Source organism: Rhincodon typus, chromosome 21 (assembly GCF_021869965.1).
Source record: "Rhincodon typus isolate 14 chromosome 21, sRhiTyp1.1, whole genome shotgun sequence".
Classification (NCBI taxonomy): domain Eukaryota; kingdom Metazoa; phylum Chordata; class Chondrichthyes; order Orectolobiformes; family Rhincodontidae; genus Rhincodon; species Rhincodon typus.
Window position 1 is genome coordinate 749299 of NC_063352.1, and position 27343 is coordinate 776641.

The 27343-nt window shown below is 40.5% G+C and overlaps 1 protein-coding gene across 2 annotated transcripts; it reads left to right on the plus strand.

The window, feature by feature from the left end:
* The first annotated feature begins 746 nt into the window (after positions 1–746).
* gde1 (glycerophosphodiester phosphodiesterase 1) lies at positions 747–26806 on the plus strand. 2 transcript variants are annotated; one of them, XM_020519830.2, is made up of 6 exons: positions 747–1115; positions 5348–5523; positions 6882–6987; positions 15907–15999; positions 16196–16404; positions 22981–26806. In XM_020519830.2, the coding sequence occupies exons 1-6, from the start codon at positions 861–863 to the stop codon at positions 23126–23128; spliced, it is 987 nt and encodes a 328-aa protein (XP_020375419.1). In that variant the 5' UTR covers positions 747–860; the 3' UTR covers positions 23129–26806. The 2 variants fall into 2 exon arrangements, with proteins under 2 accessions (XP_020375419.1, XP_048465499.1); XM_048609542.1 differs by lacking the exon at positions 22981–26806 and adding an exon at positions 16653–16847 and having other exon boundaries at positions 839–1115.
* Positions 26807–27343: the final 537 nt, after the last annotated feature.

Below are 27343 nucleotides of genomic sequence, written 5' to 3' on the forward strand. Positions count from 1 at the left end.
ACTATTTACAGATAAATGAAAATTGTCAAATGCTATTAGAGAGAATATTTGCCATCAGCTTGGCAAAGTTTCCCAATGGTTCTGAGCCTGACAGAGTTGACCCTCCCTCTTGTGCTTTCTCCAACAGACTCTCACATTACTCAGCCTTCCCCATCTCCTCTTACCCTCACACAGACACTCCATCTCTTTCACAGCAACCCTCCCAAAACTCCACCCCCCCAGCCAATAGCCCCGCCCAGCCATCAGCCCTGCCCCACACGGCGCCGCCCAGCCATCAGCCCTGCCCCCACATGGCCCCGCCCGGTCATCCACACGACCCCGCTGTGCCATCAGCCCGCCCCCACACGACCCCGGCCCGCCATCAGCCCCGCCCCCTCACACGGTCCCGCCCCGCTATCAGCCCCGCCCCCTCACGGCTCCGCCCTTCCATCAGCCCCGCCCCCTCACGGCTCCGCCCTTCCATCAGCCCCGACCCCCATTCAGGCCATTCCCAAAAATCACAGATCAGAAGATTATGGTCCAACGGATGTGTTTGAAGACACAAGCTTTCGGCATCAGGCTGACACCTGAAGAAGGAGCGTATTTTCCGAAAGCTTATGTTTTTAAATAAACCTACCGGACTATAACCTGGTATTGCGTGATTTCTGACCTTGTCCAACCCAGTCCAGCAATAATCCCGCTTGTTAGCCCCGCCCCTCTCCTCTTTGTTGCAGCGTCTGACGTAAGGCTGCGTGCTGACGCCAGCTGGTGAGGGCGGTGCATGGAGACGTGTCCATGGTGGGGGGCAGTAGCGCCTTTGTGGATCCGTTGCCGGAGCTGGAGCGTCAGAGGCGGGGGGGCGGGTGTCCGGGTGTCCGGTGATGGATGTCACGGTGGTGGCCGGATTTCTGCTCCTGTTGGCAGTGGTGGCACTGCTGGTGGTGAGTGTGTGCCACCCGGTCTATTTTCCGGTACTAGTGCTGGGCCTGTGCCTGGCCGTGCAAGCGCTCAGATACCCGCCCGTGCCGCCCGAGGTCGCTCAGCAGGTGCTTCGTCCCAATGGCCGCCTCTCGGTGGTCGCCCATCGGGGAGGCGGCTATGATGCCCCGGAGAACACCCTGGGGGCTATCAGGAAGGTGAGTGTCCCGTTGCCGTCCTGTCTGTCCTTTCCTCATCGCCCTCCAGGCTTCCTATCTTCAAACTCCCAACCCTCCCTTTGAAGCCCTCCACCCTATTCCTCTTCCACAATCCCTTCCAAAACAGCCCCTCCCCTCCCTGCGCAAATTTCCCCTCCCTCCACCCACCAACCCTGGCCAAAACTCACCAACCCTCCACCCCCACAAAATGCAAACTTCAAAGAATTATGTACCTGAACCCCCGTGTCCCTCTTTTCTACCCAACACCCTACCACTAATTGTATGTCTGCCTGTGTTTGTTGTACCAAAATGCAGTACTTCGTATTTATCCAAACTGAACTCCATCTACCATCTTTCCATCCATTGACCCATGTGATCAAGATTCCTTTGTAGCCTTAGAAAACCTTCTTCATTGTCTACTATGCTGTCAGCAAACTTACCAGTCCTGTCTTCTACATTCTCATACAAATCATTTACATGACAAACAAAAGAGAACCCAGCACCAAGTTCTGTGAAACTAGCCTCCTCTCTGAAGAGTAACCCTCTATCACTACTCTGTCAGCTGCTGTTGAACTAATCATGTATCCAGGTGGCAAGGTCATCTTGAATCTCAATGTGACCTAACTTTACCAATATGGACCTGCACACTCAGATCCATCTGTATGTTAATATTGCCATTTACAGTATAATTCATACTTAAATTTGATCCTCCAAAATGTATCACCTTCCATTTGCCTGGATTAAACTCCATTTGTCATTTCTGTGCCCAAGTCGCCAATCTGTCTATATCCTTTTGTATCCTTTCACAGTTGTCGGCAGTATCAGCAACAGAGGACCCAACACCACTGGTTACTGGTTTCCATTCTGAAAAAGCCCTTCCACCACTATCCTCTGTCTTCTATGACCAAGCCAGTTTTGTATCCATCTAGCCAGCCCACCCTAAATCTCAGATAACAAGGTGTAGAGCTGGATGAACACAGCAAGCCAAGCAGCATTAGAGGAGCAGGAAGGCTGACGTTTTGGGTCTAGAACCCACCCCAAATCCCATGTGATTTTAGATTTTGTACCAATCTGCCATGTGGGACTTTATCAAATGCCTTAAAGTCCCAATAACCTACATCCACAACTCTTCCTCATCAATTATGTTTGTCACCTGTTCAAAAAAAATTCAATCAGGCTGGTGAGATGTGACCTTCCCCCCCCCCCGACAAAACCATGCTATCACTAACTAGTCCATTTTCTTCCAAATGTGCATATATCTTGTCCCTCTAAGACCTTCCCCACCACAGGCGTCAGACTCACTGGCCTATAATTTCCGGGATTATCCCTGCTGCCTTCCTTAAACAAGGAAAAAATATTGCCTAATCTCCAGTCCTCTGGAACCTCGCCTGTGGTCAAAGAGGATGTGTAGATATCTGCTAATGGCCCAGCCATTTCTTCCCTTGCCTCTTGCACTAACCTGCGATAGATCCCATCTGCCCCTGGAGAGCTGTCTACCTTAATGCAATTTAGGATACCCAAAGCTTCCTCCTTCAATATATTGACATTCTTTAAGGTTCTTGTGAAGATTTGTAGCTTGGGTTGTGGATGAGGTTGTTGGCATGCTCATTGAGCTGGCTGGTTATCGTACAGACGTTTCGTCACCGTGCCAGGTAACATGATCAGTGCGGCCTCTGATGAAGCGATGTTGTTCTACTCTGCTTGGAATTTATATGATCCAGTCCGTAAGTTGGGTTATGTCATTTCCAATTTGCTTTGCATGGATTTGTATATGGAATCTAATTCCACATGTTTGTTGATTGCATTATGGGTTGAAAACCAGGCCTCTAGGAATTCCTGTGCACGTCTGTGGTTGGCTTGAGCTAAGATGGACCAGATCATATAAATGCCATACTAACGTCTGTACGATAACCAACCAGCTCGGTCAGCATGCCAACAACTTCATCCACAACCCGAGCTACAAATCTTCACAAGCACCTTTAAAGAATGTCACCCAACCTGAAACATTAACTCTGATTTCTCTCCACACATGCTACCAGACCTACTGAGTCTGTAGTAGCAATTTCTATTTTTGTACCCCATTATTACAACCTTATTGTGCTTACATACGATCTCCCTACATATGTTTCTCAATTTCTCTCTGACTGTTGAGGTGGGGCTGTAGTACAATCCCATCGAGGTGATACTTATTTCTAACATCAACCCATATATTTTCAGAACTTTTTTCAAAGATTCAGAAATTTTTTGGAAATATATTACTGCTGTAACTACAGAAGATTTGGCATAAAAATTTTGGTAGATGTGTTCAACTTGTCAGTCACACATCAGTTACTTCAGTTGCTTGGTGGCTAGTCTTTCCTTGCTTACGTAAACATTGAAAGGCAGTGGATGGAGAATCTTTGAATATTTTTAAAACAGTGGAAGATAGTTTCTTATAAAATCGTGCAGTGTGGAAACAGACCCTTCAGTCTACCCCATCCGTGCTGACCAGACATCCCAATCTGACCTAGTCCTATTTACCAGCATTTGGCCCATATCTCTCTAAACTCTTCCTATCTATATACCCATCCAGATGGCTATTAAATATAGCAATTATATCCGCCTCTACCACTTTCTTTGGCAGCTCATTCTATACGTGCACCACCCTCCGCATGAAAAAGTTACCTCTTAGATCCTTTGCAAATCTTTGCCCTCTCACCTTAAAACCGTAGGAAAAAGATCATGGCTAGTCACCTTATCTTGGTAAACAATAGATTAAGTGGCTACCAGGGGTTGACAGGAATGTGCATTTCAGGTTACAATTGGGTCAACCATGATCTTAACAAATGGCAGAATTGGATTGAAGGGCTGAATGTCCTGCTGCTGCTCCTTGTTCTTGTGTATCTTTCAGTGATGCTAATAATTGTTACAGAACTGAGAAGAAGTCTGGGTAGTACCTCTATTGATCTATTTTAAAGAAATATTTAAGGATCTTGAGCCTCCAAAATGTTTCAGCTTGAAACCATTTTGATTACTCTGACTTTCAAGATTTACTGCTTTCTTACTCAGGAAAGCTTTTTTAAAGTTTTGTGGTTTAACCAATACCCAACATCGCAGAGTTGCATTTCTAATCAGATCCAATGTAAAAAGGCACCCAACAATTCTTTCCTGCAAGGAAAGAGTGTCCCACAGGTTGGCTTACAGCACAACAAAAAAATTGGTACACAAATAAAATTAACAGGTTCTTTTGACTTTTAAATTTTATGTAATCAGTGAAGTTTCTGGTAGGAACCTTCTGAATCTCCTTGTCTTCAGCAGGTCCTTACATGTAGTAATAATCTGCATTTATATAGCACTTTCAATATAGCTAAAACATCCCAAGGCCTTGGGGACAGAAAATGGCACCTAGCCAAAGGAGGAGACAGTCAGACAGATCTTTTAATGTGTGGTAACTGAAAACTTGATGAGTAATAGAATTTTAAAAAATGTCTTGAGAGACGCCATCTTCAGTGGATTGCTTGGTAGAAACTTGAGAGTATTTTGTTACAACACCTTAATTATCCTACAACTGTAGGAGAAAATCCATGTCGGTTGTTAAAACTGGCACTGAGTGTGATGTGGGTTTTCAGTTAGTTCACAGCCATGCAGCTCTGGAAAATCTCAGATCAGCCTTGGCCTGTGTGGATTTAGTTGATCCTAACTAATGCAGCAGTATTATTCTTTGATGACCTTGGATACTGAAGGGAAAAGTTGCCAGAACAAGACGGCAACCAGTACTGGATATGTTTGTGCAGTTGGTGAGCAAGGAAGACGATTGGGTTTAATTATGTAACTCCTTGTTAGTTAACAACAAGAATATCAACTTCTATTTATGTTCTTTAATTTACACAAAGCCCCAAGATATGTTATGGATTATGGAGTTGTAATCAGAGAAAATGTACACTGAGCCAGAGCAAAGGCGATAGAAAGATTGGCCATGAGATGGATTTAAATAAAATAAAAAAAGTTTCTACAGTTCCATTTAAAATATTTTTGGGTAAGTTACTAGAATGTTTAGTCTATACTCAAGTCACTGCATTATATCCTCTGTTCTATCAAGGGAATAATCAATATTATCGAGTTTTTTCATGACAGTCTAAGTTAAATCAGCATTATGTAGTGCCAGCATTACAGTGAGGTGTTCTATCAAGCTACAGTGCACGTATATAAGCTGATGAATCCTTTGAGACGTCCTGTTCTCGCTCCTCATTTAGGCTGCTGAAAATAACGCTACTGGTGTGGAGCTGGATCTCGAGTTTACTTCAGATGGTTTCCCTATTCTGATGCACGATCGTACCGTGGACCGCACAACTGATGGTATCGGTTCTCTTGATCACTTAACTTTCGAAGATGTCCGAAAACTTAACCCGGCAGCCAAGCACAGACTGCAGTATGTAATCAGAATGTATCCCATGCTGATTAGAGTAGTAAAAGAACCTTTTCAAATTTATTGCCATGGAATCTCAAATTGATGAGAATTAGACTACATTCTTTCAGTGTATTATTATTTCAGAAGTGTTGCAGCCGGCTATGCTTTGAAAACTGCACTGCATTTTCTGCAGCCTGATCAATTCCTTCTTTTGGGTTTTAACTGTATTCTTTGCAGTACCTTTGAATTGTAATACCTTGGAGAACTACAGTAGGGTATGTGGTTATCAATATTTTTTCTGGACTCATTCAGTCGCAGTCTGATAACGATGTGGTTGATTGCAATACAATCAGTATCTGCTTTGCAATGGCTCCATTATCTTATAGGTCCAAAGGTATCTTCTCACTTTCCAGATAAGGGCTGTGTGAGAACATCTCAATAAGGCTTTCATTCACCTAATGGGTTTGACATTGTGTGCAGCATAGTTCGGTGAAATTTAAATATGCCTTAAGTGCCATCCAGGATCCTTTGAGCATTCTGGGAACCTCCGAAGACTGACTTAAGAGCACTGTGCTACAGCTGAGTCGCAACACATTTAAAATGTGGTTAACAGATAAAACTGTCTCAATCTACTCATTGCATTACAAACACATCCAGAAATAAGATTTTACATTCTTGGAAGAAACCTTTCAACATATGGTAGAGCCTAATTTCTGTGTCTCTGTTTCTTGCCTCTTCCATGGTTGTCTTATGTGAAAATGTATAATACTTGTATTCCAGTTTGCTGCTCAGCTGTATGGCTAACTATAAAGTGCTGTACGAGTAGACCAGATGATTGGTCAGTGAGTAACAGCAGAGATTTTTATTTCTGATTAATTTTTAAACCAGATAATTTAAAAACCCAAAGAACTGCGGATGCTGTAAAGCAGAAATTGCTGGAAAAGCTCAGCAGGTCTAGCAGCATCTGTGGAGGGAAATCAGAGTTAACGTTTTGAGTCTGAGGAATGGTCACTCGACCCGAAATGTTAACTCTGATTTCTCTCCACAGGTGCTCCCAGATCTGCTGAGCTTTTCCAACAATTTCTGTTTTTGCTTCTGATTTAGAAATAACCTTGATATTCATCAATTAATTTTAACTGTTTTTCGTTGTTTCTTGTTCGTACATTCATTGTTCAGTTGTGCAGGAAACTACAATCATACAATGTTTAAAACTCATTGTAAATATTTATGCTGTTTTCATAAACACTTTCATTTTAAAACAATGTAATTTGTTTTTTAACTTTTACAATTCAGTTTTTTGTAATTGAACTTAATTAATTTCAATATTTATTTCTTAAACCTTCAGTATCTAATATGATTTGCATTTCTGTTCTATGTAGCAAATATTTTCCAAATGAGAAAGTCCCAACCTTGGAGGAAGCTATTGTTGAAAGTCTCAAAGGCAACATGACCATTTACTTTGACGTCAAAGGTCATGCAGCGCAGGTACAACATATTTTTTGATTCATGTAACATACAAACAAGGTTTTGAGTGAACAATCCGTTTGAATCTGAGAGGAGCAATGTCAGTTTGATTTAAGATGATGTTGTCCTTGTTAATGCCAATATTAAGCATATTCTGGAGCACCACAAAGTAAATAAGTCTTAACTGAATATGTTTTTGAGTGGATATTGATGGAGTAATTTAAAAGACCACTATTTTTGTGCAGAACTGCTTTGAGGAATATTTTTCCTTGAACTGTTATGTAACACGGGTGTGACATGCAATTCTCATATTCACGTGTATAATTTTAAAAAAATGAATTATTCTCTTTGAGTTTCGTGTGACATTGACACTTTCTGTTAAATGCATTTCACTTCACCCAAATCTTCTGAAACATTCAATCAACATTTCTTCCACTTTTCTCTTCAAGGTCATCTCTTAGATATCTTATTTTTATTTATTCACGGACTTTGGATATTGCATGAACCACTGCAGTCTCTTTGTTTCCATCTCTACTCAACAAGTGCTCCTGGTTTCTGCATCAATTATACCACAACCTTCCATTGCATTTGCTTGACTGGCCAATTCCATATGATTGTATTTGTGTCATTCCAGTCACGGCGAAGCAAAAATTCTTAAGAATAATATCAGAACTGATATATCTGGTTATACCTGGGAAAGGCTCAGAGAGGAGTGCTGAAAGTGACCTAATAGAGATCTGTAGATTACGAAAGAATTATTGGAGTAAATAGAAGGAAATGATTTATTTATGGAAAAGTCCAAAACTAAAGGTTATTTATAGAAGGCAGTCATGATTAAATCCAGTGAGAAATTTTTGAGACACCGCATTATCCCAAGGATACGGTACTCCATACTATAAGGAGTTGTTCAGGTGATACCTTAGTCACATTTAAGCTGATGACAAGCACACGGAAGAGTGAGAGAGAAATAGAGGAAGATGTGGATCAGTTTTAGTGAAGATGGCTGATGTGAACTTAAGTGCCAACAAAGTCTATTTGAAGGGGATGGCAAATTGCTATGCTCATCTGCAGGCTTCCCATCTTTTGCACCTTCATATCCAGAATTTCCATTATTGATCTCTCTCTCTCCATCTTTCTAGCTTTTGTGTTGTACCTCAGTGAAATAATTGATGTGTTAGCTTCTGTAAGCAGTGTTGAAGAGGTTCAGCTGCAACTTGCTACTACTTTTGTGAATCTTGTGAATGCTTGTCTGGCATCAAATTAAGAATGACTCATAGATTTCTCAAACTGAACAGCAAGTAGCTCAAAATTAAAAACAGGAAGTGTCAAATCCAATATGACTCTTTTTCAAAACTGAAGTGCAAAACATTGGATTTTATACTGTTGAGAAAGATGGAGAGGAGCAAGTGGAACAGGGAGATCCTAGAACAAAAAGCAGAGAGATGGTAATGATTGTAGAGGAGGCTTGAGGCCTTTTGTGACGATGGACACCATGGCGGCTGTAAGGTATCATCAGTTTGAATAATGATATTTTGATTTAGTGGTGTAAGTTTGTGTATGTTCTCGGTTTTGTGCCCAGCAAAGCGCTGTTTTATTTTACTTACATTTTTTGTTTTGTATTTATTTTGGACCCCTTGGAAGAGCCAAAGAGGGCTTTTATTTAAACCCCATACTGTCCCTATCTCTGGTGTGCTTGATGGGGTCGGTAAGAAGGAATTTTATATTTGGTTAAAATGAGTAGAAAGGCACTTTCCTCTGGATTTTGAAACCTTTGTTGTCCCTGTGCTGGGAGCATTCGATGGGATGGAGCAGAGGATTTTTAAGTTTCCTTTGCATTTGAACGAACCAGGGAATATTTATTTTACAATTAACCCCTTGCTTGGAGGGGGCGGAGTCAAGAGGGAGTCTTTTTTTTTTGTTTATTCATTGATTTTCGATTGTCCAGATTTGAAGATATGTTCTTTTTGAGAGTCGAGGAAATCTTTCCTTCTCGTTAGATAGGGTAGAGGAAACTTTACTCTGTATTTTACCAGTGCTGTCCCCACCCCAGGAGTTGTCTAATGGGGCTAATGTCGGTGAGGTTGGGGGGTACAGGGGTTCACATTTTTATTTCTGTCCTGTGTTTAAAAGAGCAGAGGAGGCTAGAGCATAGATCCAGAGTGAATGTTAATAGCAGAACAAAAGTCAGCTTCAACTGAAAACCGAAAGATGAAAACAAGATGTGGTCTCTGGGGAGAATACTTAGTGTGTCAGAGAACAGATTACATGTTCTGAAGATATTAAACTCAATGTTGAGTCCAGAAGGATATAAAGTTGCTTAAAGAGAAAATGAGGTGCTGTTCCTCCAGTTGTATTAGGATTTACTGGAATATTGCAGCAGGCCGAGAACAGAAATGTGAGCATGAGAGAAAGATCGTTTGTTGAAATTGCAAGTGACTGTTAAGTTGGCGTAGTTCTTGTGGACAGAGCTGTTCACAAGGTAGCCATCGAATCTATGTTTGGCCTCCCTGAGTGGAGGAGGCTGCATTGCAAGCAAAGAATATCAAAAATTAGATGGGAAGCAGCTGTGGCAGGAAGATCTCCAGAGGAGATGAGGTCATTGACAGTTCTTGAAATAATGGCTTTATGTTCAGTTGTGGAGTCATGGTCAGGGGAAATGGAAAGAAATGTCAGAGTTGGCACTCATCCTCCATGAGCTAAGAACATAGAAGTCCTTCTTGGGCCGTTCAGTGCACGAACCAGATTATTAAAAACCCTTTTTGACCCTACGCTGGAATATAAACTAGATTTTATCTCTAAGCCATATTTCTCATATTTTCAATTTTAACATCCCTACATTAGTACCTTTTGCTTTTTTTAAATTCAGTTGTGGGACATGGGTGTCGCTGGTTGGGCCGGCATTTGTTGCTGCCTTGAGCTGTTACAGTCCATGTGCTGTAGGTAGATCCAAAAGGGCATTACCGAGAGAATTCCAGGATTTTGGTTTTTCCAACATAGTGAGTGGCTTGGAAAGGTAACTTGTAGGTGGTTGTGTTCCCATGTATCTGCTGCCCTTGTCCTTCGAGATGGAAGTGTTCATGGGTTTGGAAGATGCTGCCAAAGGATTTTGACGAATTTTTGCAGTGCGTCGTATAGATAGAGAGGGCTTTCAATTTTGTGCTATCATATTGTCATTTCTACATTCTCCAATGTCTTTCCTGTCAACTTTCATCTTGGATCGTCCCTTTAATCCCAATTTATCCGGAATGGAGCACTTGTAATCTATCCTGCACTAAATCCTTACTCACTGACCTGAGTACTCTTATTACATTTAAAATTATTGATCTCCTAAAACTCTCCAATGATCTTACCCCCATCTCATGTCTGCAACATACTGCAGTTTTGCATCTCATTCTGCAGTCGTCTTTCAAATCTGACCTTCTGTAGATTACAGTTTCGTTTCATGGTGATCAATGTTTTGGTTACAGTGGGCCTCACCTCTGGATCTCTGTCCCTAATTTTTGTGTTTCAGTTTCTCTTTCCCACTTGGAATGCAATTGTGATGAGAATTGAGAAGTTTCCTTTTTTTAAATTAGATGTGTAGATATTCAAAGTGGCTATTAATGGGGCTGACATGTGCAATGACAGAACATGGCCAAATTAATATAATGGCTTGTTCTAGACTCTGAGCAATGCTGACTTGTAAGATCACCAGTATACTGACATCAACGATAATAGTGCACATCCAGAGTATATTTCTCAACTATTGCAAAATGTCAATGATTTGCACATTCTGATATCTTAATCCCAGTGATTTTTCTATGTCTTTTCAGTTCCTGGTTTCTTTTGGATTGTTTTACGTGGATCTACTGTAAATAAAAACATATCTATTGGCTGTTGATTAATCAGATGTTTATTGACCAATGCTATACACAAATTGGCTGCTGTAGTTGCTTACCAACAGCAGCTCTATTTTAAAAGTATTTCATTATCAAGGCCATCCTTTGGAGGACGCAGAATAGATTTACGGGAAAGGTACTAGGAATGTGGTCCTTCAATTATGTGGAAAGTTTAGAGAAGCTGGGGAGTATGGAAGGTTAAGGGAAGATTTAAGAGAGCAAATGATGAAAAAAGGAGAAACAGTTTCCAGAAGAAGCTGAGTTAAAGTAATTGCTAAAAGACCCAAAGGCAAGCTGAGGAGACATTTACTACAACAGGTTATAATCTGGAATGTACTGTGTGAAAGAGCTCTGCAAGTACTTGTGTCAAATTTCAGTGGATAATTGAATTGATATTTGCAAGCCAATAAAAGTGCACAACTTTGGAAAAGGGCCTGTTTGGACAATTTTTTCACAAAGCCAACACGGCTGTAATTAACCAAATGGTGTCATTTTTATTTTTTGTTATTCTATGATTTGGAATATAGAAGTAGGAGTAGGTCAGTTCATCCCTGGAATCTGTTTTGCTATTCAGTGTGTTTGATCATAGGCTGATCCAAACCCAACTGTATCCACCAGCCTTGGCTCCAGAACCTTTAATTTTCTTGTCCAGCAAAAAAAATCCTTCTTGATTACGTTACCTGAAATGACAGTTTAAATATGAAAATGCTGTACTTCTCTTCTGTGTGTGAAGAAGTATTTCTAATGTTTTCTAGAACTTCACTTTAGAATGCTCTTATTTGAGCTCTTGCTTTCAGCTCCTCAGTTGAAAAAATGCAGCACAGGAGACTGCGAAATAAGATATGAGCCCAACATGTTAGTAACAAAGTAGGTGGCATGAATAGAAGACTGGCTGACTGGCAGGAGGCAGAGAGTAGGCATATAGGATTCTTTTTCAGGATGGCCGCTGATGTCTGTGGAGGTCCACAGAGCTCAGTTTTGTAACTGCAACTATTCAAGCTATAAATTAACAACCTGCACAAAAGAACTGAGGGCATTGTTGATAAGTTTGCAGATGATACAAAGATAGGTGGGGGGACAAGTAATGTTGAGGAGGAGGGGAGACTGCAGAAGGACTTGGGCAGACCATGAGAGTAGGCAAAGTAGCTGGAATACAATGTGGTTATGCTCTTTAGTAGGAATAATAGTGGTATTGAATACAGACATGTTTTAAACCCTGTTTCTTTTGACTTTCAAAGTTGCTGATTACATCACTAATGTTTTATCTCCCCTTTTTCTGATATGAATCTGAACCATCCTAAGCCTATACTTGGGTCCCCATCCCCGTAAAACCTCATCAAAGGAACTAGCAAAAGCCCCCATGAGGGAATTTGTCCCAGCTCTGCCCATCGGGCTTGTACAGGTCCCACCTTTCCAGAAATGGTCCCAGTGTGTCAAGAATCTAAACCCTTTTCTGCTACATGATTTCTGATCTATCATTCATCTAATCTATCCTCTTATTCCTGATCTCACTAGCATGTAGCAATAGGAGTAATCCTGAGTTTACTATGTTTGACGTCCTGCATTTTCATTTCCTGTATTCAGCTTTCAGGTCCTCATCACTTTGTTTACCTATGCTATTAGCGTCTATATGTTCCACAACCACTGGCTGTTCACCCTCCTGCTCCAGAATGTCGTCAATATCCTGAAAGTGCTCCGTGACATCCCTGACCCTAATGTCACTGGGGAGGCAACACACTGTCGTGGATTATTCTATCATGGATTCATGTCTGTGTCTACAGAATTACCTGACTGTGCGCCTTACTATTGAATCCCTTATCACTTTGGTGTGCTGCTCATTTCCCCACCTCTTCTGTGCAGCAAAACCACCCATGGTTCCATGAATCTAACTAATGTTGCTTTCCCCTGAGAGGCCATTCCTCCCACAAAAGTATCCAAAATGGTATCTGTTTGATGGGTGGATGGCCAAAGGGGACGCCTGCACTTCCATAGTGAGCCTTTTACTTTGTCTTATGGTGACCCATTCCATTTCTGCACGTTGCTAAACATGCTATCCATGACATTCTCAGCTTTGCAGCGAGTCCACCCACAACTCTAACTCCAAAAAGCGGTGAGCCAATAACTGCAACTAGACATACTACTTGCACACCGGAAGCATGTCTTATTTCCCACTTTGTGCAAGAGGAGGACATCATGGGTCTGAGGTCTCCTGTGATGACATCTCTCTAGATTAAGCTAGTTACTCCCTTTAGGAGAATTTATTTAAGCTAGGGACCTTCTTTCGTTTCAAACACATATTATAATCGAAAATCCACTTGTAGGAAAGACTAAGACCCCAAGAGCCTCAGCCTCGGAGTAAAGGGATGACCTTTTAGAACTGAGATGGGAAGGAATTTCTTCAGCCAGAGCGTGGTGAACCTGTAGAACTCATTGACACGGAGGCTGAATTGTTCAGTGTATTTAAGACAGACATAGATTCTTGACTAGTAAGGGGATCAAGGGTTATGAGGAGAAGGCAGAAAAATGAGCTTGAGGAACACATCAACCATCGTCAAATGGTGGAGCAGATTCAGTGGGTCAAGTAGCCTAATTATACTCCTATATCCGAGACAACAAGGTGCAGAGCTGGGTGAACACAGCAGGCCAAGCAGCATCGTAGGAGCAGAAAGGCTGACGTTTCGGGCCTAGACCCTTCATCAGAAATGGGGGAGGGGAAGGGGGTTCCGAAATAAATAGGGAGAGAATGGGAGGCGGATAGAAGATGGATAGAGGAGAGGATAGGTGGAGAGGAAACAAACAGGTCGAAGAGGCGGGGGTGGAGCCAGTAAAGGTGAGTGTAGGTGGGGAGTTAGGGAGGGGATAGGTCAGTCCTGGGAGGATGGACAGGTCAAGGGGGCGGGATGAGGTTAGTAGGTAGGAGATGGGGGTGCGGCTTGAGGTGGGAGGAGGGGATAGGTGGGAGGAAGAACAGGTTAGGGAGGCGGGCACGAGCTGGACTGGTTTTGGGATGCGGTAGGGGGAGGGGAGATTTTGAAGCTTGTGAAATCCACATTGATACTATTGGGCTGCAGGGTATATCCTATGGTTTTTTGGAAAAGGTTAATCTCTCTCTATTCAGTGTGTTCCTTTGAAAGTTCTGACTGCCCCTTAATTTTTCGTATTGCTGGAAATGCAAGCATAGTTGCTGTAATCTCTTCTCCTTATCTAACAGTGGGAGCCTTAGTAATGTTTTGGTAAATCTGCACCTAAACTGCCCGTGGTATTCCAAATGTAGTCTAAACAGGGCTTGGGAATAGTTGTGATGATATTTTCCACTATTCGTGCTGTAACATTTTAAAACTCTGAAACAGCTTTTTATGGGGTTTTATTTGTTCTCGACAGATTTGTCTACATAAACCCCTACATCTGTCTCAGTCTTCACTGTTTGTAGTTTTTCTTCATGTAAATAAGTGTGATTATGAAATTCTAAGGAATGTTCTGAGATGCGAAAAATGTGAAAAGTTCTGTATTAATGAAAGTTCAATTGTTTTTTTTCTCAGTCCATCCTTACAACCAAACTTTCTGACACCCATCCTAATCTCTTCCTCTAGGGTTCGACATTCAACCCCTTACCTATTCTTATAGCTCTCATCTCCAAAGCACCTTGGGACATTTTGTGTTAAAGGCGATATAAGGATTTGGCTTAAGCACTGAAGACGAGGGAAGAAAGCTTCAAATGGATACAGGAAGTTCTGTTTCTCAGACGTTGTGAAATGTTTTGTTCTGTCGTCAGTCCTGATCAAGTTATGTCCTACAGTTGCAGTTCATGGACAATCAGGCACAAAAATGGAATGATCACACAGACATATATAACACACACATAGGTGGCTACTTTTTTTTTTTGTTGATCACTTGTGGGATGTGGGGATTGCTGGCTGGGCCAACATTTATTGACTATCCCTAGTTGCCTTTGACAATGTGTGGTGGTGAGCTGTATTCTTGAGTTGCTGCAGTCCATGTGTGGTAGGTAGACCCACGATGCTGTTAGGGAAGAAATTCCAGGATTTCTGACCCAGCAACACTAAAAGTACACTGATATATTTCCAAGTCAGGATGGTGAGCGGCTTGGAGGGGAACTTGCAGGTCATGGTGTATCTAATGTATCTGCTGCTGCTGTTTTCTTGGATGGTATTGGTCATGGGATTGGAAAATGCTTTGGGTGGTAAAGGAAATGGATGTTTGTTGATGTGCCAATCAAGCGGGCTGCTTTGTCCTGGATGGTGTCTGCCTTCAGGATGGGTGCAGCTCCACTAAACCAGGCAAGTGGGGAGTATTCTATCACACTCCTGAATTATGCCTTGTAGATTGTGGACGGTCTTTCGGGAGTCAGGTGAGTTACTTGCAGGATTCCTAGCCTTTGACCTACTCTTGTAGCCACTGTATTTATATAGCTGATCCAGTTCAGTTTCTAGTCAATCGTAAGCACCCCTCACCAACCCCCAACCTCAGTAAGTTGATAATGGGCTTTCAGTGATGTTAACACCACTGAATGTTGAGGGTTCATGGTGCGATTATCTCTTATTGGAGATGGTCACTGTGTGGTGCAAATGTTATTGGCACGTTTCAGCCCAAACCTGGAAATCGTCCAGGTCTTGCTGCATTTGAACATAGACTGCTTCAGTATCTGAAGAGTTGTGAATGGTTCTCTACATCCCCACTTCTGAATTTACAATAGAGGGAAGGTCATTGATGAAACATCTGAGGATGGTTGGGCCTAGAACACTGCCCTGACGAACTCCTGCAGAGATGTCCTGAAGCTGAGATGACTGACATCCAACAACCATGGCCATCTTCCAACGTGCCAGGTACGACTCCAACCAGTGGAGAGTTTCTCACCTGATTCCCATTGATTTAAGTTTTGCAAGGGCTCCTTAATGCTGTTCTCAGTCAAATGCAGCCTTGATGACAGACATAAATTACATCATTTATCGTTAGTGTTGTCTTAGTTGTATTTAAGCTTTGGTTAAAAAATGTGTATATATGTATGGCATGCATTTTAGATTTTAACCGGTTTGTTTTTCAGGCTTCTGCAGCCCTGAAAAAGATGTATCAGGAATATCCTGAACTGTACACCAAAAGCATTGTGTGTTCTTTTGATCCACTGGTCATTTTCAAGGTATTAAAACGCTTTAAACTCCATCAAAGGCACATAGTTTTTGTTCTGTAATTCTGCTTGGAAATTGTATAAGTATTAAGGAAAATTTTATGAAATATGTTAGAATACAATTGCTATTTGGTTGTTCGGTGATTTTGTATGCAAGATAAAACAAAATGTTTAATTTTATATTTATTTCATTCATGTGCCATTGAAGATGAAACAAGTTGACAAGAATGTAGCAACTGCTCTCACACATCGACCTTGGAGGCTAAGTTTCTATGGGAATGGTAAACCAAAATTTCACGACTATAGACAATACTGGTACATGTTGCTGGATATCATTTTGGACTGGTCCCTTCACGCTTTTTTGTGGAAATTCTTTGGTATTTCTGCATTTTTAATGCAGAAAAATTTCATATCAATGTAAGTATTAAAAATCTTACTCTGGTTCTTAAAAATTGTTCAGTGGTTCATTGAGTTTGAGTACCATTCATTATCTCTAGAGATTCTGAATTCAAGTTCAGTCATAATGGAATTAAAATCTCTTTAATTACTAATGCTATGTGACCCAATATGCAATAAATTGGGCATAAATTTTTATTTGATTCTTAAAATATCAAGCCAGCCTTAATTCAGGAAAAATAAGTGTTAAATTGGTTATTTGGTTTTAGGAACGGCTAAGTAGGTGATGGAAAATTTGAAGAGGTGGAAAAGAAGTCTCTTCTGAAGTTGGGAAGAAGTGACATTGTTGGAGCAGAGTGAGAGGAGCTTTACTTTGGCTGTGCTACTTGTCTTATGAAAACCTGATCCTGGCACTTTGAGCCAGAAAGAAAGCGGGGGGAAGATTTTTGGACAGGAAACTGAGAGGTATGGGTTTGCCAGAGGTAACTCCTGTTCCTACTGGCCTGAAGTCATTTCAGTAAAGGTATCTAATCTTGGGGATCTGTTTCTTTTTTCCTTCCTTTACCTGTTGGATTCTCAAGGCAGACTTTGAGTTTGAAAATAAAAAAAGGTGTAAAAATGAAGGCAGCTTTCTTAAGGAAGAACTTACCTGTTGAGAACAGTTTCATTGCCTGCTAACTTCTATTTCAAATTGGAAGTGGGTAACCGTCCCCAACTTTCTTATGGGGAGAGGTAAATATTGCTCAATGATCCCAGCTGTCTTATTATTCACTGCAATTCCCTTCTGTTATGAGTCGTGCCTGTCACTCAGACTCCTAAACAGCACAGAATAATGCCAGTCATTTCTGCTGTGGTAACCAATATCTGACTGCACTAATCCTATTTTCCATCTCTTTGTCCATAGCTCAGGAAGCCATGGCAATGCAAGTGAATTCTAAATACTAGTTAAATGCTTTGAGATTTTTTTTGACTCAACCGCCATTTCAGGAAGTGAGTTCCAGACTCCCACCATCCTTTGCGGGGGCCATTCCCCTCAATTCCCCAAAGCTTTCTACCACCTAGCTTAAATCTATGCTTTCTGATTATTGACCCTTTTACTAATTGAAAAGTGCCTTCCTATTCAGCCAATTTGTGCCTCTCAATCTTATACACCTCCATCAGGTCCATCTCAACCTTTGATTCTCCAAGGAAAATACTCCCACCTTAACCATTGTTTCCTGATAGCTCAGACCTTCCAGTCCAGGCAGCACGAGGCTGAATTTCATCTACCACCTTAAGGGGAGATGGTGGCTTAATAGGAATGTGACTGGGTCCGTAATCCAGAGCCAAGGCTAATACTAATGGGTTCACATCTCATCTTGAAGGATGGTGACATTTGAATTTAATTTTCAGAAACTGAAATTATAAAGCTAGCCTAATGTTGATCATGTAACCACTTTTTTGATTGTCACAAAAAACTCATCTGGTTCCCTAATGACCTTGGGAAATTAAATCTGCTACCTTATTCAGTCCTCTTATATGTAACTCCAGACCAACAGCAATATATTTGACTCTTAACTGCCCATGGGTTAATTAGGGATGGGCTTTGGACTGAATGAAAAACACTGATTAGACACTTGAGTAATCTGCTTCTTACATTTCAGTGCAAACACCTTTACTTGTTAGCCATCTCAGTAAAGAAGATCATCAGCTTGGACACTATCTGTTAGAGCTTTGGCTTTAGGTGGGAAGAATCCTTATGCGATGGCCGAGTGGTATCAACACTGGACTGTTAATTGAGAGATCCAGATAATGTTCTGGCGAAATAAAAACCAAAAGAACTGCAGATGCTGTAAATCAGGAACAAAAGCAAAGTTGCTGGAAAAGCTCAGCAGGTCTGGCAGCATCTGTGGAGGAGAAAACAGTTAACGTTTTGGGTCCAGTGACCCTTCCTCAGAAACTGGCAACCCAGATTCAAATTCCCGCCACAGCAGATGTTGGAATTTGAATCCAATAAATATCTGGAATTAAGAGTCTAATGATGACCATGAATGCATTGTCGATTGTTGGAAAAACCCATCTGGTTCTCTAATATCCTTTAGGGAAGGAAACTGCCATCCCTATCTGGTCTGGCTTACATGTGACTCCAGACCCACAGCAACATGGTTGACTCTCAACTGCCCTCTGGGCAGTTAGAGATGGGCAATAAATGCTGCCCAGCCAGCGATGCCCTAATCCTGTGAATATTTTTTTAAAAAGTCAATCTCCAGAACAAGGAATCAGTGACCAGTTACCAGCAGTGTTTTAATTATTGTACTTGCAAATTGGATTACTAAATCTGTTGCAGGGTTGATCCTGTTCAAATATTCTGTAACAACTGTGTCAACTTCCAAGTTAATCTGAGTCTAAAGACACCTCATTTACTTTCCTCTGGTCATTTAACAAGTGATAAATGTAGGTTTGTACTTAGGAGAATAACAAAATCTCCTAATGGTACCTTAGCAGTGCATCTTATCTCAAATGAGGAATAATATTTCATCTTGCTCTTGAATGCTACTTATACCAGCATGAAGTTACAGAGCTTTAGTAACTTCTGCTTATTTGTGCAACTGAATTCTGACTAGAGAGACTGTAGAGTCTACAGCCTGATCTTCCAGGTAAAGCTGTTTTATTAGTTGCATAATGGACATAACCTGCACAGCAATGGATGTACCTATTCTGGTCTAGCTCACAGTCTGATAGCTAGCCAAATGTGTTAAATGACCAGGCTTTCCTGGCTTGATAGTTCTTGGTAGGGAGAACTAACTGGACACTTTGGAGAGCAAATGTGACCTGCAAGGGTGATGTTTCCATCATTGAAGAAAAATAAGGAAAAATTAATTGGCTGTCAGTCAAATCAGCAGCATTTGAAAATGTTGGTGCATCCACTATGAAAAATGGACATAACTGTCCCTTTATCTTACAAGCAAAGCTCGTAGCTTTTGTCCTGAGCCATGTGAAGATGTGCCACTCTTTGTAATGTACTGAATGGATAGGCCTAACACTTCACATTTAATCAGAGAGAGTTTTGTGCAGGTTAGATCTGGGAGGTGCATCTCAACTAGCTTTTGGCCATGTATCCATATTGGCTATAATGCTGATGGATCCTTCACCTTGGTTTGGTCATTTTTTTGGGGGCAAGGATTCCTCTGATCTGAGTTCTAAGGGGAAGTGTAGCCTGAAAATCCTTATCCAGTCCCATGACTGCCATGTATTTGGTCAATTACCCAGTGTCACCTTCTCAATTAGATTATTTTCCTGGCTGAAAAATATGAAATGATGTAAGATAGTGAGGAGTGAGTGATCCAAGGGGCAATGGAGGAGATTTTAGAAGAGAAACGTGGGATGTGGTCTTGTACCATGGATTCAACTGCTTTGGATTCCAGTCTTCATTGTCAATACCCGGCTCATCGTCATCTACATGGAAGCAATTTGTTCCCACTAACACTCTGCTGTTTATCATTGTCTTGTGCCTGTTTGCTGTGTGAGAATGAGGGTATACTGAGGAAGAGGTACCACAACTCAAGATGTATTAAATCGATAATTATAGTTGAGGAAGCTGCTGGCTGTCTGTGATGTAATGTTGATCTGTAAAATAGTACAAACTGAAGATTAACCTACAGAATGTCCTACCTCACCGCTTTACTGTGCCACCTTCAAAAGCTCATTGGCCTGTATCTCATAGAAGATGATGCCTCCTGTATTGTCTATGCCCTCTCTAGTTACTTGTTCTTGTCAGGCGTGATTTGCAGTTTTCTCCCAAAAGATGATTGAGTGCATTAGGTAACTGATGACATTTGGGGGTTTGGCCCTGTGTAGCACTGGACATCCAGAGTAGCAGATCTACTGGTACCACTCTGTTAAAGTGGAGGGAGTGGCTATTAAAGATCAATGCAAGTTATTCTTAGTAGAATAAATGCACCACACAATGCAAGGAACAAAGCCAAGTAATGGCAGAACTTGTGATATTAGTGAGGAGAATTTAGACAATGAATTGTCAGAGTCTTAATAATATTGCCCAAGAAAGAGAAGTAATTGTGCCTTAATACCTTGACTGAGCTTATCAGATCATTGAACCTATTCCATGCACTAGTTTGTAGTTACAAGGATGAGAGAGAGGTGACACTCAGTGCCACTGTCACCTATATCTCCTCATTTTTCTGTACAGCTTTCTGATCTTTTCTCTCATGGATACTCAGGTTTTCTTTTTTTCCGTGCATCTTATCCAGGAATATCTCAAGTTTGGCCTCCTGTTTCCTATCCACTTTGTATTGTTTGCTTCCTTCTTTGGATCTCTCTGCCTGCTGTTCCCTTAAACAGCCATAAAATCTCTTGTAAAAGATACGTAGACTTGTCAAAACTCTGCCACTTTCTTACAGCTTCAACAGCTTTTTGTTGGCAGTTTAATTGAATGTTGGTTTTTTAAAGGCTTCATTTGAAGTTTTCTTCTCCTGCCTTGGATGAACTGCTGTGTTATGCAGAAACAATACCTGGAGTTTTGAATTGCATGCTGGAAGGATTGGACCTGTGGACACAACTGACCACAGACTTTGGAGCCTTACTCTATTTTTATCAGCATCTTGCGTATACTTGATAATTATTATTCTGTACCTTCAACTATCTCAACTGTCCGACTCTGAAATGTCCTCTTAAATTTGTTTCTTCAAATTCTCCTGACCTCTGTGGTTATTCTTGACTTCTGAAAGCTAATTGTTTTTAAGTGCCTTGGCTTATCAAAATTAAAATATCACTTCATAGATTGTGATCGGTCAGTCACTCCTCACCAAGCTGAAGTCTCAACTCAAATTATGCACATAATTTCTCAAAATATATGATTGGAAATTTAGTTTTAAAATTAATATTTTTAAAAGATTCTTCTTGGACCTCTTCAGGTCTCCTAGGGGCAATGGATAGTCAAGGATTAGACTTCACGAGATCAGTGTTAAAATATTTGCTTTTTAATATTATGTCAGCTTTAGTAGGATATCAGAACATGTTAGCATGTTCAGGTATCTGGCCCCGTGGGAACCAAATTTCAAACTTTGGTTTAATCTGCAAGAAACTGCCTCCTATGCATAATTTTTTTGAAGTTTGTTTTTGATAATTCATAACTAAGTTAAAATTAGCATTTATAATCTATTAATTACTTTAATGAATTAATAATTATGTGGCAGTTGAGAAAAGAGTAGTTAGCTATTCCTCTGGGGCAATTTAGAGGAGAGATTTGCTCAGAAAATCACCAGAATGATGCGAAAGCCAAGGAATATGAAGCTGCTTTGCATTGGTAAAAGCTAGCATTTCTTGAATACGGTAGATTCCCGGGTGATCTATTGAAAAAATTCATTAGAGGGAAATCCAGACCAAGGGAGCAAACATGCTGGTATTTGGGGGTGCTGTCAGCAAATACCTTGTCTATCTCTTAAAAATAGGCAGCTGAGCTGGGGGTCTATTGAAAATTTCAAAGTTGAGATTGATTGATTTATGTTCATTGAGGCTGTTCATGCTTAGAGAACCAAGGTGGGTAAATTGACTTAGGATGTAGATCTACACTGATTTTCTTGTACTCCAGAACAAATTTGCTTGACTGTGAGGTCTGCTTCTTTTCAACTATATGCAAGCAAATTTGAAACCTTTTGCTGAGTTAAGTGTGCAACTTTGTCAAAAGTTCTTGATTATTCAGTGTATCTCATCATGAGGCCAACTTATTAAATTATGTCAGAGCCACGATTCAGTTCAGATATTTTCACACTTTCTCATAGTTGCATAACGGTTTGACACTTGTTTTTATGATCTACTTGTGTTTGGCCACTGGTCAAATTTCTTTAATGATGATGCCAGAGGAAATAAATACCCTGCCCCATTCTACCCACTCCCTCCCCCATAGACAGTGTTTCAGATATTGTTTGTGCACTTGTGTGGTAGTGGCATTAAAAATATGGTGTGAAAGCATCTGCTATCTTGCACTATTGCAAGAAACACTTGTTCATTTTAGCAACTTTAAGGTAATGAAGCTTCCCAAAGTGCTTCCAAAAATGTGGTTGCAAATACATTGGAATTAGGAACAAGAATGGTCCATTTGGCTTTTTGAGCCAGTTCTGCCATTCAGTATGATCATGGCCGGTTGTGGTCTCAGAACCACACTCCTGTCCATACTCTATAATGCATGATTCCCTTGTCTATCAAAAATCTAACAAACTCATCCTTGAATAAATTCAGTGATCCAGTGTCCTTTTCTTTTAGGGAAGAGATTTCCATATACTGCCCTCCGGGAAAAGATTCTCCTAACTGTGCCTTTAAAGGGAGAATAAGTTTTAAACTCAGTTCCAATCAACAAAGTACAGAACTGTGGAGAAGGGTCTTATGGCACAGTGGTAGTGTCCCTACTTCTGGACCAGGAGGCCTGGGTTCAAGCCTAGAGGCATATGATAACATGTCTAAATAGACTAATTATGAAATATCTAGAACTGTGGAGAGGAGGAAGATGCTGGAAAAATGTTTAGGGAAAGTGAAATAAATACATTTGCTGTTTTTAAGAAGTGAAATCAATCTATGTAACTCTCCAATTTTCACTTTCTGTAGGGACTACATTCGGTTCTGGGCTGAAAGAGGGGTTGAAGTGGTTGCCTGGACTGTAAATTACTCAGATGAAAAACGATACTATGAAAAAATCCTCCATTGTATTTACATTACTGACAGCCTTATCGAAAAATGTTCACCTGCTTCCTAACTTATCTCCTGAGATTTCTGTATAAACTCACATATGTAGTGCTACTGAACTAAGTGTATGATTGATGTCCTGTATTAAACAAGGTGTGCCAGTCTCTTGGATTTTTTTGTATTTTGATATTCGGGAAGGAGATTAGGTTTTGATTTGGTAAAACCAATCTATAATGTAAATAATTGTGCAATTAAAAGTGCAGTATAATGTTAGCATCAACTAAATGCAGCAAAATGCTAAAGTGATGCACGTGTTAAAGGCACAGATTTGCTGGGGAATGCAGTGTTCTTTCCCAGTTTCAGAAGATACTTTCTTGTTTATTTATGGATGAAAGCATGTTCAGATGCTGCAAATGTTAAGTATGTATAAAATAAAATGCACACAAGGTGAAGTGATTTCCTTCCTTCCCCCGCCCCCCCCCCAAAAAAAAACTCTGCTCGTCAGTGGCTTACATTTGACTTTCCATACTCCAGGATTCTTCTCCATATCAAGATAATGCTGCTGTACCTTTGACTGTGCTCTGTCACTCATATTCTAAGGTTACGTTTTCTAGCCCAGTGCCCATCCCTGCTCACTGGCTTCTGCTTTCTCAGCTTTATTTTGTGCTGGATCCTGTGCAAAAATCCAGCTTCTCCTTGATTGAATTCTGGTTCTTTTAGTGACTACAATGTCACACTACACTGGGTAATTTTGATTCCAGTATCTAATCTGCTTCTGAGGCTCCTTTACAAGAAACATTTCACTATGTTGAAGTAGACCATTGGCCCTCCATTTTTGACATTTCTGTAGCCATTGATCACCCAGTTACTTGCTGTACTCAATGTTTGATGCTCTTGTCACAAGTAAAACCTTCACTTTCCAACTATGGTTGATTCCCTTGTAAACCTTCCCCTATCCATTACCTCTTCAAATTCAAAGGGCAGACTTGATCTTGTACTTGCTGTCCAACTCTGTCATTTGTTGCCAGTTCTTGCTGGACTACACCAATTTTTGTCAGGTCCTTCTGTACCAAAACTGTTGTTTGCACCATAATTTTTCTGTTAAGTAAAGGTTATTAAGTTCTTTTGTGTATCACTAACTGCCTTCTTAAACCATGCCTGACTTTTCATTTCCTTCTATACTCATTGGTACAATCAAGTACAAGGCCATCATGGACTTTTTTGCCACTAAGATTCAAACTTTCTCTTCGTCTGCTTTGCTGCATTATTCCTTTCTCCAAAACCATGAAACTGAGGTTCCCCCTTGTTCTAGTCCTGAACCTACTCTTTTACTTGTTCCTGTTCTATTTCTGGTCAAACCAGCTCAGAGCTCTATATGAAATCCATGTCCTGTCCTCTCAACCATACTTATCTTTAGCTGATAGCCATTCCGTTTTCCCTCCCGGCTCCTGTGCTATTTGATAGTGTTTCTCTATCAGGCATTGACCTCTCTCTTTAACATTAAACCCTTGCTGTTACCCATGTCCCCTGAATCTGACAGACTGCCATTCAGTATGGACTATTTCTCAAGCTCTGCAGGGTTTGATCCAGCTGCCTACACCACCCCGCCAAGCCTTTCTTCTGTTGTGTAATTGAATGAAACTGCCTTTGCCTACCCCATTTTGGCCAGGTTATGTCCTATTGCCAGGATCAACACTTGACCTTCTAGTTTTCATCATTGAGCTGCCTCAAGTGACTGTTTCTGATTTGATGCTAGGATTGACCCTTATTGTTGACAGCCAGCCCCACCTTGCCACCACCTCTCAATCCATCCATTGCCTTTGTGTTTTCAGCTCAATTAACCAACATCCAGCTTCAATCACCAGAAAACGTTGGGAACACAAGGCAATTAATTTTAGACTTTCATTTGCAAGTTTCATATCTGTGTAAAGACCCTTTTTCAACCTTCTTTGATCCTCTCTCTTTATCTTTGTGCCAAATTTTGTCTGACTAGGGCTCTGAAGCACCTTCTGATGTTTTAGTATGTTAAAGATACTGTATAAATGCAATCCACTTTTATCAAGTAAATGCAGAACTGAGTAATAATGAAATTTTCCCAGTGTCATGAAGTATGCTCGAGGCTGACTGAATTGTGAAAGATTATTTCGTTTAACTGTTAAGAGGATAAAACTCATAATTTCCCATCAACTTCCAAAAAAATTACAAAACACAGAGCATAAATTGTGTACATGAATCAAGAAGGTTATATCTTAAAATGTCGTTACTTTTCCAAAGTTGCCCACTTCCCACAAACCCATCCACTCAGTAAAATAGTGGTGATAATTTCTGGCAATGTTATGGAGAGAATCCACTTGAGAGTGGACTTTGTATCCAGAGAGATTAGCACCATTTATCTCTCAACATTAGCAAAACCAAATCAGAGTAAGAGTCGGAATTGGAATCTGATGTGAAAAGATGCGTTCGATTTGAATCTAGCAGACCTGGTAGGCTGTGGGACTTCAAAATAACTCATTGTGACTGTCTAACATTGCTTGAATTATACGGACCATTGTAATTGTGCTGTTGTTGTTTTAAATGTTATTTCATCTGCAGTTGGTGAGGTCTGCATGGAAGTTTATGGGAATCCCTGCTTGAAGTTCTGTTATGTAAATTTCAGCCTCTACCTGAGCAAGTTAGTCACTGCGTATTTCACCAAGTGTAAACAACAGTGAAAATTGTTCATTTGTCAGGTCAGGAGGAGCAGCACTCTGAAGCCTCACACAGAAAGCTGCAACAATCCCCACCTACAGGCTGCCCTTTGGTGCTACTCAATGTCAGAACGTCACCTCCTGGAAACTGCTTTCACCTGTTTCAGTGGGCAGCTGTTGATGAGATGAGTTAAAATACGCTAATGTCCATCTTAAGCCACCAAAAGCATCTTGCATTACCTGCCCGAAACCTGCTTAGCTAGTAAAATCAGCCTCATTGATTTGCTCCTTTGGTCTTATTCCTCAGTTCTATGTTTCAAACTGTTAGAAGTGTGTTTAGCATTATTTTAAATAGCATTTTTATAAAGCTACATTCCACTGTTATTTTTCGGTATTGTGACCAAAAAGGGAAAAGTGAACGTTTGCTGAACTTGGTTAGACCTCTGTGAATAGTCAATTTCACAGTACAGAGTTGCTTGGGAATAGTTCTATTTTGCTGATTTTTCTTTCTCTAATTGAGTTTATAATCAGAAGGGTAAATACACCAAATAAATATTTGCTGATCTGTAAATTTTCTACCTCTGTGGAAAAAATAGCTGAAAGTTCAGGTTCCTTTTTTAAATATGGAAGAATCATAGCAATCATTTGATTGGAAATCTGAGCTTTTGGGACAGTTGCAGTTTTTTGATAGTAAATTTTATGTGCTAAATGAAGGTTGAATTATTTGCCATCGACAGTTTACATTGTACTGTACTATCTTGTAGCAATCTTGATGTTATTCATTGGGAGAATTTTATTTTAAAAATATGCAATTTTCCAGTGTTGTTAAGGTTTCCTCAGGGTTTAGTTTTAAATTGTAAAATTATTTCTTTTAAAAAAAAGCACAAATCATGCCTACTTTAATTGCTTAATGAATGCATGTTAGTTTTTGAGCAGTCTAACTCTTTGAATACTTCTGTACATTATCTAATTGTACAAGATAATACCTTATGAAGTGTATTATTGGGGGTATCTAATCTGTTATTTTATGGGCTGTGTAATAAAAATGTTCACTAATTGTTGCTGCTGTTTCAAGAAATGGAAGGTTTATGTTGACTTTATTGAATCTGATTTATTTTTTAGGGAAAATTTGTCCAGGTTGTTCAATAAACTCAGAAGGGAATATAGAGTGCATTAAAATGTCAGGAAGGAAAATACAGACTGATTTCTATGAACCTTAAAAAAAATCTAAGATACTTAATAGTGATTAAACTGTATTATTGTCGTGCTGACATACTAAAAGTTGGAAAATCACACCCCCCACTCCTTCTCCCCAGTAGGTATTGTTCTCTCCCATAGTCTACACCTATCTTGCTTGGAACCCTGTATTAGAGAGAGATTTCTGATCCTGCTATAGTACTGAAACAGCTTTTAAAAGTGCCCAAGGCAGCCTGTGTGGCTGTGCAAAAAGTAAATTAGCTCTTCTCATCTTTTACCTGTATGCAGCCTTTATTGTAAACCACAGCATCCACTTCTGGTGTCCCCACTGCAATTGAAATGGTGGTTGTGCTTTCATGTGATGCCATTCTTGTATCTGTAATAGTTTCCTTTCCCTTTCC

What these genes read in the sequence shown, in the direction of transcription:
- gde1 (XM_020519830.2), top strand. Translation starts at nt 861, where the DNA reads ATGGATGTCACGGTGGTGGCCGGATTTCTGCTCCTGTTGGCAGTGGTG. An exon ending in CCCTGGGGGCTATCAGGAAG is followed by an intron (nt 1,116 to 5,347) that starts GTGAGTGTCCCG and finishes CTCCTCATTTAG; the next exon opens with GCTGCTGAAAATAACGCTAC. An exon ending in CAGAAAAATTTCATATCAAT is followed by an intron (nt 16,405 to 22,980) that starts GTAAGTATTAAA and finishes CACTTTCTGTAG; the next exon opens with GGACTACATTCGGTTCTGGG.